The sequence below is a fragment of the Trachymyrmex cornetzi genome, unplaced genomic scaffold, assembly GCF_001594075.2.
Source record: "Trachymyrmex cornetzi isolate Tcor2-1 unplaced genomic scaffold, Tcor1.1 scaffold205, whole genome shotgun sequence".
In the NCBI taxonomy this organism is placed as follows: Eukaryota; Metazoa; Arthropoda; class Insecta; order Hymenoptera; family Formicidae; genus Trachymyrmex; species Trachymyrmex cornetzi.
In genome coordinates, this window is record NW_017296691.1 from 1,130,266 (window position 1) to 1,144,991 (window position 14,726).

General features: G+C 36.8%; 1 protein-coding gene across 3 annotated transcripts in view; it reads left to right on the top strand.

The window, feature by feature from the left end:
• LOC108759792 (puratrophin-1) overlaps positions 1-14,726 on the top strand; it is a 341,347-nt gene that overhangs the window by 63,070 nt on the left and 263,551 nt on the right. For all 3 annotated transcript variants that reach the window (XM_018505420.1, XM_018505418.1, XM_018505419.1), the window contains exon 3: positions 9,078-9,275. In XM_018505420.1, the coding sequence (XP_018360922.1) occupies positions 9,141-9,275 (135 nt within the window). In that variant the 5' untranslated portion in view covers positions 9,078-9,140. The remainder of the gene's footprint in view (positions 1-9,077; positions 9,276-14,726) is intronic.

Sequence of the window (14,726 nt, forward strand, 5' to 3'; positions counted from 1 at the left end):
CCGCGTGCTGTTCCGTTTGAAGAGCTGCCCGCCGCTCGCGCGCGCCGAGGGATTCATCCTCTCCTTCATGTACGAGAGTAGATCCTTCGTGATCGTCGTGCCAAGCGCGCGCGAGGCCGTGGCCGAGGTGAAAGTCTCTCCCTTTTCTCTTCTTTTAACCGAAGAAGTTTACTTTGCCTTCGCACGGGTGAAGTAGCCGGAGTAATCTGCTCGCGGAAAATAGCGATGCTGGAACGGAACCCCTCGGCTCTTCCTATCCTTATCTTCCTTCATATAGACTTTTCGTGTTCTTTATATGTTGTATATACCTGCATGCGTGTACTCCAGTTTTTATCTGCCATTCTTATCTGCAGGTTACAAGAAGTGATAATCTGCTATCTACCTGTGTGATAACTGTTATGTTTATCTATATCACAGGCTCGTTAGATGAAATGAATATTCTACGAGATGAAAGAGTGCCGCAACGATAAAAGCGAAGCCTTTACGTTGACGATTCGTACGTACGTGTTTTAATATACGAGCACTTGGCTGCATGATTTCGTCGGGTCATTTCTCTCGGTTAGATTCATTTTGCGACACGGCCCGTCATTGTCGCGGTAGAATTTTCTATTACGTAACCATTGCGCCTGATTTCTGGTTAATCGACGCTGTTTCGAAAATGGCGCGATTTAAGGGAATTGGGAGATTATCGTGGCGTTGGTGTAACGAAATCGACTTTCCGCAGGCGTGGACGGCGGCAAGCTCGTTCGCATGCAAAGTGCCGTTCGCGTTACAGTTGGATAACACGAACAGCAATTATTCGTGACTCACTCGATTAGTATTTATTAGTACTAATTAGTATACTGCGAGCACACTCTCCTTGTCGGCGGCGAGCTTTCTTTCAACATTCTTCATGTAGTTATAGTATTCTTCGTCGCCTATTTTCACATGAATCATACTAGAAACAAATGAAACGGTGTAAGTACCCTCGTCAACATCGCGAAACGCACGCGGTCAAATAACTGTCATTAAGTCTCGCAAGATACTTCTTTCTGTAAAGAACGGGTTTCCAGGAGAGAATGTCAATCCAATTCGCGCGGAATAACTTCCGGAATTTTTCGAACAGTCGGGAGAGAGTTAAACGACAGGGGTTTATAAATGAGCGTCTCGTGCGATCTGTCACATCTCCATTATTATCGTCTGTTATTCGACATTATTTGACTTTCCCCAATTTATTTCGAAATACATATGCAGTAAGTATACGAGTGTGCGTGAGTATTTATTACTGGAATTATTTCTTTGTCGTGGAATTACTTTCCAACAAATAAAGATAGAAAATGCGATTATGAGATCAGGTTTTCGATACTTTTTAAATCTACTTTTTAACCCTGGTAGAAATTTCAAGCATTTTTTGAGCAGTTACTAAACAGTTACACCAACTTCTGTCTAGTAACTGAGAAGGAAAACTGCTTAGGATCCCAATCAGGATGTAACCGCTTTGTTTGCAGTTACAAAAGTTGCGTAAAATCTGAGTTCATTTACTGCATAGAAATACAACAAATAATGGATATTAAATTGATTAATAAGCAAGCCAATTGCTTGTGAAATGGACCGAATAAAACTCTATCAAGTTCTTGTCCATTTCCTACTCAGTATTGGCACAATTAATGAGAATACAGTAATATTAGATAGTAACTGAATGGGTGTCTAGGAAAACTGCATACATTTCTACCAGAGAAGTCTTAAGTGAAAAATGTCCTTCTTGCTTATGTCGTTTGTACTCTGATTTCTGGCTTCGCTAACGAGAATACATTATTATTGACGTAATAGATGATATTGTCGACCGTTATCGAACGTTAATTAATAAACAGCGAATTTAGTGAGAAAAAAAAGAGATGTCTTAATAGTCGCTTAAATTACTACTTCTATAAACGCGTCTGTGGGCAAAAACTCATCGAAAGTAATTTTAATTCGAGAGTAAATTTCTCTTACGCAGACACATACGATAGACGCGGGCCCCGAAGAACCGATCTTCAGGAAGTTGTTGCGCGGTGCTGACGCGCGATCCGAGATCGTTTCCTCTATCTTTTAGCGTCACGCGATTTAGCGTGTAACGCAAATTAAGCGTGCAGTTATGGGAATTAAAGCGCTTACTCCGCTCACGATTAGCTCTTTGGGTCTCATTCCTGTCTTCCTTCGCTCATATGAATATATCGCGTGTGCATGTGAAACTAATATATCATTTCATGGAAATATCATAAATTATTTTAGAATTCTGATTTTATTTTTAATAACTCTGTAGTTACCTCTTGTTATGGTGAGACGAATAGTTTTGACTATATTAAATCAAAGAAATTGCCTCGTGCTAAACTGACAGGCACGTGAACCTGACATTTTAGTGCATCTCGCGAGAATTTCCTTTTGCCTTTTTTTGTTGGATTTTGGAGAAAGCTATAGAGACGAGATTTGTGCCTTGAAGATAAGATTGCGACATTGATCCCAGGTAGATTCAGAATTTCAAGCTGACAAAATGGGATACGGCCGCGCGCGGCGCGGCGCGCACGATTACCTTCCCTTTCGTGCGGCGGTTAAACGGCGGCGTTTGTAATAGCGGCCTCTCTCGTCGCTCCTAGCGCCAGTCGGAGTTACAAAGGGTATGGGAGCGACACACCCACCGGATGCATTTTATACACACTTCGCTCTCGTAGGTAACCCACGGTGACGTCATCGTCCTATATACAGGGTGCCGTGGCAGCCGTGACCCGTCACTGCGACCCGTGGCAACGACTAATCTTTCGTCGCGCGAACGCTATTACGAGAAGGTAACTCACGGATTTCTCGGTTTCGCTAATAACGGTGCTTGCGTACGATGACATTTCCCCGTAATTTATGTGAAGATTAATAAATTTATTTCTTCCTCAAGACAGAGAGAGAGAGATAATTACGAATTCCCTGCATTGATAAAAATAACGCTTCTTTTGTAAAAAGAGACGAAAAAATATGTTGGTATTTTTTCTTCACAGTTAGCTATCTTTTAGAACGTTCTTGTTTTTAGTAGCTCTGATTTATCTTGTCTGAGAGATGGTTAAATAATATGCAGTGTGCAATTTAACTTCTGGTATAACCTTTCAGAGGAAGATACATCTTCTGTAATTATAGAACTTTTACGTGCGTTTTGTTTCCGCGTGATTATGATTTTCTGTCCTGCTTGACAATGATTAATGTACGTGTCAGATTATCAACTTTGATGCGGTTGATGCACTCTGGATATAATGTCCTCGAGCAGTTCGATTGCAGCGAGTATATGTTTAACGAGATTATGAAAGCGCTTGATATCCTATTTCGTTTTTCATTGTTGTACAAGATAAAATCTAGAAATTAGGATGAAATTTCAAATTGTAAAAATTAGTAAATAAAAATTTTATTGAATACAATAACATGTGATGTGCACAGAAGCTAGAAATATATAAAAAGAAAGTTATAAAGTCAATAATCGAGGCGACGACAATATCTCTAACAAGTTTAGTCTTTATAAGTAATGGATTGCATTTGTTTGATACTTTATATACGATAAGTACTAATGTTTGACCATAGTTTATAATTGAAACGGTTTACTCATAAATTTTTCGTTTATCATGCAATTTCCGACAATCTAAAGTGGCATAATGTGTGCATAATTGTGCAACGATGATTTAATTTAATGTAACTTTTTGAGAAATCGACAATTTCCCAAGAAATATATTAAATCAAATCAGATTGCTGGATATCGTGATACATGAAAAAATCGTGAGTGAACCAACCGTTCAATTAAATTCTGATCCGAGAAATGATCATATCAAACTTCTTATCTACGTTTATAACGCGTATATAGTAGGCCGATTTTTTAATTGGCGGACATTTAAAAAAGTTACGAGAGGCGTTCACGTATCATGGGTTCTCTCGTACGACGGAGAGAATGTTGCTACGATGGAGAACGTGACGGACAGACACGTGGTGCTTTTTAAACGGGCGTAAACGGTCTTCTTATAGATATGCACGCGGATAGCGTAACGCGTGTCACGCGTCTAATCACGACGTGTACATGCGCAGAAACGATTTGCAACTTTATTAAGCCAAGTGAGGCACCGCTCCGTCCGGCTAAACCGCCGCTGCTTTCCACGTGCGCGGATTGATTAATGCCCGTTTCCATGCTGCGTACCTCTCCCGGCTTCTTCTCTTTCTCTCTTTTTTCCCTCTGTCTCTCTCGCGCGACTCAGCCTCCCTTTCGCGAATCTCTCTCTAACGGCTCGCAACGGTGGTCCGTTGCATTATCGTGGCTCCGAACAGACCGTAGCATTGATGGATATTGCGGTTGCTTCTGGTGTATTGTGTAACGGCGTGCGGCCGCTTCGCTTCCGATAGGTTTCCCCCGTATTTGTACGGCTGTTTAATTAATGACGGCCGACCCCTTGCGCATTTTTCGATAATTATCGGAACGTCGCGTCGCGGCGCGTATCGCGCTCGCGGGAATACATGGCTGGCTTGGCTTGGCTTCGCTGTATGGGCGGTCGACAGACACGCTCGAGAAAATATCGTCGAGAGTTGCCCCATGCCAGGTGGTTCTTAATATTTCGTAACATACATGTACTACTTTCTTAATCCTCGTCGAATCTTTGGATACGTAAAGTGCGCAGTGATTTTGCGTTGCGAATTATTAATTTAGTATGTTTGAATATTGCAATTTTCGATTCGTAATATTCTAACCAAAGAGATTTTAATGTCAAGCAATATTTAAATGTCCACTTGTTAAATTTATAGTGTCAAAAACCTAATTTAAGGTCGCCATTGTGCCTACTCATCATATCGTTATTTTATACTAACAATGGTTAAATTTGACACTACATAGTTTCAAATTTAATCATTGTTTTAATATAAAAAAAATAACGATACGTTGAGTGTTGGAGCAATGGCGACTTAAATTAGATTAAATTTGACACTATAGATAGTGTTATCCCCTACAGTACGTTTTATGAGAAAATGTTGAATAGCTTTTTATCTAAAGCATGTGTGTTTGAGCAATAAATCCTCTGTAATAGATAAGAGGGGGTGCGTACGCAAAACGATGGGAAATTCGGAAGCTGACTAAACAAGTAAATGCGTTGTAAGCGTGTGCATGAGACGAATTTGACATGCGTCTGGGTTAATTTGAAATTCGACACGCGTAATGTAATGGGGAACTGAGAGACTTGATCAATATTCTAGGGAGTTACGGACCCTTTCACGGACTAAATACGTTTAACTGCGTTGAAATTTAATCCACTGTCGCATTAGCCATTCATTTTAGCATTATTCCCAAGAATCGCTTCACAATGTATATCTATATAAAATTAAGGTACAATTGATATCTTGATCTCGATTTTTTATTATTATTGTTATATTTTTTATATTTCCAAAATTACTTTTTATGATTTTGAATTTCACGTCGAATATTATGTGAGGAATCATACACATGCGAATTTAATTATATATAAGTTTGAAAACCTTTATTTTCTAAAAAAAATCTTTATTTTCTGTTTTTATTAAATTCGACATAAATTTTCAGAAAATTTAATCAAGTAATTTTTATTTACATTACTTTTGTTTTATTCACTATTCTGAAATCTCTTTAGTATACTTTTGAAATTCCACAAGATTCTTCTTTAATTTCATTGATAGCATATTATTTCGTCCTCTTCGCGTTACCCCCGATCTTTACATAAAAAAATATTTTTGTCTAAAATTTCATATAACTTTGCGGCTGTGAAATGAGATTCCGTCGATCAAAATGCAAATTACCGTCCGCGATGAGCTCACGAGCAGTGGCGCTATTATACAAGGTACAAGGCGGACTGCTAAACAAAGGGACTAATCAAGACCCTACCTCAATGTAAAACCATGATTCTAATTTCACGGGCGGAATGTTTTGCCTTCATCACGTTAGCTCAAGTGCATACAAAAAATGGGGAACGAATATCTTCGCATTTTCTGACGCAGTGTTCGACATAGTACAATAAGATGCATCTTAGTTATCAAGTTCATTAATTTTTGGTTCTTTTTTTTCTTATGCTTTTGCATTAAGTAGTACATACATCGCTTATGCGATAACATGTTGTACCACATCAGAAACAAGATGCATCTTGTTTTTCTTCTTATGTACATAAGAAGAATTTGTTGCTTTCGAATTTATCATGGATATCTTTGAATTTATTAGATCTATTAATTTTTTAGTGAATTATAGAAGTTTTAATAAAAGTAATTAAAATTATATTTTTAAATAGTTACTTTCATTATCTATTTATCTAAAAATACTGGTACATTTTTAATATTTTCGTGCGATTTATAATATTTTATCAATAAATATTTTATTGATAAATCGTGTACATCTATAAATGTTTTGAAATAGCTTTTTATGTTTTGTTTCTAAATGCATTTCTCAATGCTTTCGAAAAAGCTCTATTAACAATTGTAATTATCAATAAATTGTATTATTTTTTGTTTTTGATAATTACAATTATTTTTATAATGTAGTTTTGCAACATAAATAATTTAATTTCTGAACAATTTGTAGATTCATGGGAGTAGATATTTCATAAAGTTTTAGTTCTATTGTAATAGTAGTCTCTCGCGTTTTGTGGATTCTCTTCTCTCAGAAAAGAACGTTAAACTCTTCCCTCATCGTAGACCACTTCGCATTAGCACTTGAGCACGTGAATAGGTCACAGTAAATCACGGTTTGCCTATTCACACGAGTAAACACATTAATAAACAACGTGTGCCCATAAGGTAGACGATTAAAACCACTGCCACGTGAATCGCGGTTAATTTATATGCGGATCCAAACTATGTGTCCGTTTTCATCCCTACGAATCCCCTGCGGGAGATGCGCGCCTCCCCTAACGAGTCCTTTATGCATAGTGCCGCCTTACCCTTTCCCATAAATTTTGGGTGGTCAAATATTGGTACTGACTCGTGTCGGTCTGTTATTATGATCGGCACACCCCGTGGGATGGCACTACGTGACAGAACAAGAATTATCGACAGTACTTCCCGAAGTAATTATAACCCAGATAGTAATTTTTTAAATTTATGACATACCTACGTGAATAATCGTGTATAATATCTAATAATTATTATTACTAATCATCATTAGGTTTTTTGTTTTGAAAATATCTTTCACTTAAAGATATTCCTTGTTATTATCTGATCTAAATTTCACGATGTCTAAATTTTGTATATTGATTATTATATTTATGATAAAAATTTTTCATGTTAAAAATGATATACAAATTATTGTACAGATTATCTCAGAAAATTCATTATTCATTTAGTACGTTGTAGATTATTTAATCAATTTTAAGCGAATGCTTTTTGAAATTCCATTTTTTTACAATTTTTTAATTTTTAATATTAATTATCTAAATAAATGAGCTTTAACAATTTAAAATTTTGCCGAAGTAAATTCTACTTGAATTTAAATAAAGAACATTATTCACACACACACATGAGAGCACGCAGTCGTAATCTGTATATTGTAGTCACACTTTTTGTACTACTCGCACATACTTGCCACATCCGGTTTTGCTCTCGATCACCCAGATCCCACGTAAAACCCTTGACGGTGGTGTGCATTTCTCCGAAAAGACAAGTCTCGTGCGCTTTCAACACTCTTGCCGATCGCGTTGTGGTCGACCATCCGCACTATGAGGGCGGAAATACGTGGGCGATCAGGCACACGTATAATGGTTACACCGCGCGGTCTCCCTCCGTTTCTCGCATACCCTCGCTAAACCTCAATGTTTATGCACTTTGAGGCGGTGATGCGGCTCGATATAATGCACCCACATCGGACGCAAGACGACACAGCCACTTGTCCACGTTGGTATTCGAATCTCGGTGGGAAAGCGATGCCAGGGAGATTACGCAAATGGCGCAATATCGACGTTTCGCAAAAGAGACTGCTTTTATCGGAGGTATGCGGAGAACTGGTTGCTTAAATTGGAATTTTGTTGGAAACGTGTGTCTATTTATGGAGATCTAGGTTGAGGCGATATTTCATGTCGATTTTATTGAATTATCGGGGATTTAGGAGACTTGGAAAGTTAAGAAAACGTTTTGCACTTTTAACAACTGAAATTTGGATAATTAAATATGTAAATGTATTGCTATGTAGGTATATGATATTAAATAAGTACCGTTATAGAAAAAGATAACTATTTTCAGGAAATTTACGGAAGAGAAGAGATTTTACTTTCTACTTATTAAAATAATTAATTTAAAAATTAATTTAATGTTGAAATAAATTGTAAAATAATTTTTCGAAAAGAGATGAGAGAGGGGAATTTTTTAAATATAAAGCATAATCAAAGCGTCCATTCAGATATTGCCAGCCCTTATTATAAATTATTAGTACGTTGTAGAATCACGATAATGTTCAAAAGCCATTGGTTTATTTTATGCTTCTGTTTGCATTGGCAAGTTAAGGATATCAATGGAAGCACTATATGCAGCTGATACGATTTTGCACAGATGCGCTTCAGGAATAATGTTCTAAACCGGTATTGGTTTAAGCGATGTGCTCGGGAGGAATATTGACGTTTCTCTCCCGTGGGTGTTGCTGCACCCCTGGCCAGAGATTCTGCCAGCTTTTGTCACAGAATCCAAATCACGTTCCCCTTGTTTACCCTCACGTCGAGGGGGATAACTGTCAGTAACAGATTTTGCGTGTGGCCACCGTAATTCCATGAATGGATCTGCGAAACTGATCGATTCCTTCCGTCTCGATTGCTTCCGGTATCCGGACATGTGTTGAAAATGTGTGATCAATGTTGCGATGCGTAGTCTACAAAATGAGCCGTGGCGATTTTTGCATTGCATTTATGAAAGATTCTTGATTAAAAGAAATTGCTCTTATTATTATTTATTATATTTTTATAATCGTTTCACACACAATATGTGTCACTTTTCATAGATGTTTCGCTGTGTCTTGTACGTGCAACAAAAATGAATTATAATATAAAATGTGCAATAATTTGAAATTAGCTTTCATATAAAAATCACCAAATCGTTTTATTGCGTTACAGAATCGTGGGGACTTCGCTTCTCTGGTCCGAAATTTGCTCGGTCCAATTTACGGCGACAATGTTATGAATTTACTGATAAGACAAGCACGGGATATCCTAGTTTGTGCTTATCATGGCAACTTGGAGAACTTCGTCCGGACTTATCTCTCACCTGCTGCAGTCCTTCTAGCGGAAGTCAAGAATGTCGCCTCCGAAACGGTAAGTTTCTTTACAACGTGATGATTATGCCATTAGCGTATTATCCTGAAATGATATACGATAAAAGTGCAATTAAAGAAAGCTGCTTACAGATAGGTAATTCCGCGAAGCAATTAAAGTAATCAGGCGTATGCTCTCCATGTACGGTTAGATATGTGGGATCCTGTTCGCGGGTATGATTACAAAATTCCAGTTACTCTCTGCTTTTTAAAATGCCACGAGTATCGAAAGTCGTAAAATTATATGGAGTGGCCTACCAGTCGTACAATTTTGCTTACAGTGTATTTTATCTAGTTGAATTATAGTTAATTTATTCAAACATTTAGTTGTGTGTGTGTGTATCGTTTATAATCAACGATTTTTAGTTGTAATGTTTTTATAATTAAATTAACACATATAAATTTGAGTGGGCTATTTGGGACACGCGAAATGTTAAATTTCACATAAATTTTCCAACAGTGTAGATAATTATTTAAATTCAAAGAATAGAATATACATTGTTGAAATTTCCAATCAATTTGTTTAATAGATTTTGTACCGTGGCTGTGAAATTTAAATTATTTGGAAGATTACCCTTTTAATTGCCTTAACCCTTTTCGAGGGGTCTTAATTAATGCACTCGTGTGCCTCTCACGGATTTGAGATATCGGTTGGGTGCGTCCGCGAATGCTCTCTCGAGACATGATGTACCCTTACAATTCGCAATTAAACACGTGTAGGCCACGTGCTCCGACCCGGTTTCTTTCACTCTCTTCTGGATAAAGGGTTGCTGGCAATTCGCGAGAACAGATATTAAAGGCGGGGTTGTTTCTTCGTTATGTCGCTTTGAGGGTTGGCCCACCGACAGTTGCTTCAGCCATCATTTACGACAGTTTAATTGAACTCGTCGTTATTAGCACGGGATTGCTACTCAAAGTGTGCGGTTCATTTTATTGCGATAAGATAATGTCACAAGAACGACGCCATGGTAATTTGCATAACAATACGGCTAGTGCATACAACGTCCAATTTGATTCAAGGAATAGGTATTCAAGAAAAATAAATTTAAAAAAAAAACGCAAATTTCCGATAATGTGACATATGAGTATTTCCTCTAAAATTTCTCTAATATATGTATAAAAAAATGTGATTTTGAAATATTTTATAGTTTCGCTGAAGAGTATGAATAGATTACAGTCTCTTCTTCTCTTTTGTTTACATTAAACAAATTTACGAAATTTATCGACGAAACGTAGTCTACAGCGAACGCTCAAGAGATAAGAAAGTAATGTAAGAATGGATTATACAAGATTTAAAATCTGCAAATCGCTCGATCGGCTGCTCTTCTATTACTTGCACAGTTGAGAAATAATAAGTATTGTATCGATAAGTATCGTTAGATTATACATATGTTATCATATTGAATTTTCGTTAGACTATATTACGATAGAGCACGTGCACAGAGAGAACAATTTTGCTGAAGTATCTCAAAATTTAGTTACATACAGATCTGAAAATAATTTTGTTACATCAAAATAATTACGCAGGAATATTAAGCATGATGGGCCATACTGTAAAAAGTTTCGATATTCTAGCAACAAGTTTGAGCGTTCTAGATAATTATTTTGATAGTCCAACAAAATTATTATCTAAAGCTAGCTAAATTTTTAGGTACTTCAGTAAAATCAAAAAACCTTTCTGTGCTCTTGCAGGTAGTTGCTTCTTAAGCAAGAAGGTTCTTGCTTGGGATGCGCACCTGCATTGTCGGTCTAGTATCTTTACTATGGGGTCCAGCACCCACGTACGCTTCACGAATATTTACATCTCGTATCTCGCCCGGCTGTCTTCTTCCCCTTCCCCATATCACTTTTTTTCCTCATCCGTCGTTTGCGCTTATCGTCCTGCGCTGAGAGAAAATGTGCCATGGAGAGGCACTTCGCCCGAGTTAACTGTTACGTACGCGAACGGTCGGGCTCATAAAATCTATTTGCTTGGATCAAACATCCTTTGCGTTCTCGTACCCCAGTCTCCGATTTTACTTATCCTACTTATCAATGTCTCTGGTTACGAGCAGAGCAATCTTAGCGAGCGACACTATTGTATGTCGCACGTCTTTTTCGCCGTCAGTATATCTACGTTTATAAGTGACGACAAACATTGTTTAGTCTCGTAAAACGGTAGAATCTCGTACTTGAAATATTTCTATCTCCTATAATATATCTTTTGTATCTAACAATATATATCTCTTACACATCTCACAATATATCTTCTGTATCTAATATTATTTGATGACTGTGTATTCACACGAAGATTTCGCTGAATTAATATGACGAAGGATTGTCGAACTTGTAATTAGAAGCTAATATCCTCATACGTTATATATGACAGTTTTAATTATAGGAAGCATTTGTAATAATTTTTTTAAAGCAGCAAAGAGCAATTTTTTTTTTTTTTTGCGAACTTAACAGTGTACACAATATGACACTAATGATGTCAGTGATGTGCCCTCGCAAATATTCGCGAAGAACGGGACTGCGTGGCGACGTAGGAATGTTGTCAAAGAATGGTATAGGTGTATCCTATGGGACGACGATAGCACGAAGACACCATAACGGTGCTCTGTCAGAACCGATTGACAATGATTGAAGGCTGCGGGCCTCGACTTACAACCGTTCGGACCAGGGTCTCAACCTTTGTGTAAACCACCAATATATATCTCCGCCATGTTATCCGTTGATCTCCTTCTGCCTTAATCTCGCGAATGCATGAGCTCGGCGCCGCCAACAGAAACGGGAAACGCCGGCCCACGCGTACTCTATCGCGCGGCAACACGATTTCATGATCGTTTCGAACGCTATGATGCTACCTCCCATGGTGCTTCCGCTTCTCTACGTTGAATTTTTCGAATGTATTTCAAGCGTAGGTACCTTTGCGCCGCAATATCATACCGCGTGAATTTCACCTTCGCTTTTTATTGCTTTTAGCTTTTACTGAAGTCAGTAGAACTATACTTTTATTTCACGAGTTGAGTAAAAAGTTTGAGTAAAAAGTTGAGTCCTCAATACATAAGTGTCACATTTTGATTTGATAAAAGTCATAGCAATTTTCAAAGTTTACGCAAGTTTTTATTTCGTAATTTCTTGCGTCGATTTTTTGTTATAAAACCTTTGACATTTAGGCTGATGTTATTGCTAAGATTATCCCCAAGATTCATAAAAATATAATATTCTTTCATTATTTATTATTTGTTCTCCCTATTTCTCTTTCTTTTTTCTTTTTATACTAAAATAATACAAGTAAATTATTAATTAATTATTTTTTTCTTTCAAATTTTATATTAAAAATTATTAATAAATTATTAAATTATATAATTTTAATGATTAAAGCTATCATACTTTTCATAAAATGTTAATGCGCAAAAATATTATATAATACACTTCTTTCTTTGAATATTAGAACGCGTATCATTCCTTCAGACAGTTATTGATTATTACTTGTTATGCAAAATTACATAAAATTACATAGAAATGTCGATATAATTTTCCGAAGAAAAAGATAATGAATTAAAACGAAAAAAATAATAGCTGATCAATAATGCTATCTCGTTTTTTATTCGGCTATCGAGACGTGTATCATTCGTTCAGGTTGACGATCCCGATTAAAAGCTACATAATTATTCGGTAATTTACGTAATAATTATGAGAGTAATGAAATGCCCACTTACACAGGGTGGACACTCTTTTGCATAAGCCAGGAAGGCAACGGATTGCATAATTGTTTGCTGCCTCCGGCGTTGATCCGTGCAAAAAGTGAGACGAATTTCTAATGATACCCTTGGTCACATCGTCGAATTGCCGAGCGGATCCGGCGAACGGGTTGCAGTGCTGCGCATATCCTACTATGTGTGCACGCATGAAACAGTAACGGGCTATAAAACACGTAACTACGCGTCGCGTCGCTTCGATTGCAGATTGCGATAAGATAGCCTCTGCTGGTTGTCATCGCTTCGCGAAGGTAGCGGCGAAGATAGTAACGACAACGCAGTGGTAGCATTCGGGAAGCGGAAGATACATTGCTCGACAACTTGTTTCCGTAAATCGCATTCTACACGCTTTGTATTCATTTTATACGCGCTTCGCGTTACGACTTAAAAGCGTGTCTCTATACACAGAAAAAAGACTATTCTTAAATCAACCATAATATACTGATAGGGTAAACTCAGATATGATGGCCATAGTTTTTTAAAATGCAAAAAACATACATTTATTCTTGTTACTTTTTAACAATATTTGGGATATTACTTTCACTGAAGCTTAAAGTAATAAATACTATCGAAATTAAAGAGAAAATACTTAACAGAACTTTAATTTTATCAAAATATTACAAAGTATGCATTGCAATTTACGTACCTTTATTGTGTATGTAATGTTGATTATGGCAACTTAACTGTAATTTATTAGACATTATAACAGTTTTTAGCAGACACGTGCAAAACTTTGCAGATAATCGAAAGAAAAAATATTTGATAATATTTATAATAATGTTATTTTGGACACAGTGTACTCATATGAACTACTGTAAATATTGATTATCTTTAAGGATGACTATAAAAATGCACTATTTATCAATTATTGGAGAAATTATGGTCTATGGCCATCTTTTCCTTATGGCTATAATACCCTAATTTACCCTATATAAGCAAAAATATTATAATCTTGCTTCAAAGATATCAATCTTGATTTGATTAAATTTATTTTGATGCAAGTATTACTTTGCACTTAATTCAAGACTTGCTCAATTAAAAATCTTATATCAATACAAATTCAAGACTAAAATTTTTAAAGCAAGATTACAATATTTTTGCTTATATATATGAGCATATTATGGTTGATTTAAAAATAGTTCCTTTTTCTGTGTAGATTTGATCTTTAAACCGATTTTACGAATTGCGTAAGTGTAGTTGTAAAAATTGACCAATCACAGTCGAATACGAGAAGAATATCGATTGTGATTGATCAATTCTTACAACTGCAATCACTTACAATTCACGCTTAATTATAGAATAGGTTTAGAACGTTGTATCGTCAATTCAAGACATTTCCAACGATGCGATGATAAAGATAATACAAATAATACAATTGTATGAGTAATATAATTTCATTGACTTGCGATGACAACTGCAGATATGTTTAGAAATTGAAATGGCATAAAGAGATGTACATTTCTCAAGAATGAAAAAAAGTGTACACAATAATTTATGATGATATTTTGTGACATTGGATGTTCTGCCTTGAAGATATCGACGTCGCCGTTGTATTCGGCTTTCCTCGGCAAGAAAGCGACGCGGAGAAATCTCAGGGATCGAAGCACTTGTACTTTAGGAAGATTGGAACGAAGATTGAGCGGTTTCTTGCGCTTCCCGGGGAGCGCGCGCGCTCGCGCGTAGGATAGAACCGCCCGAGGAACGGTTCC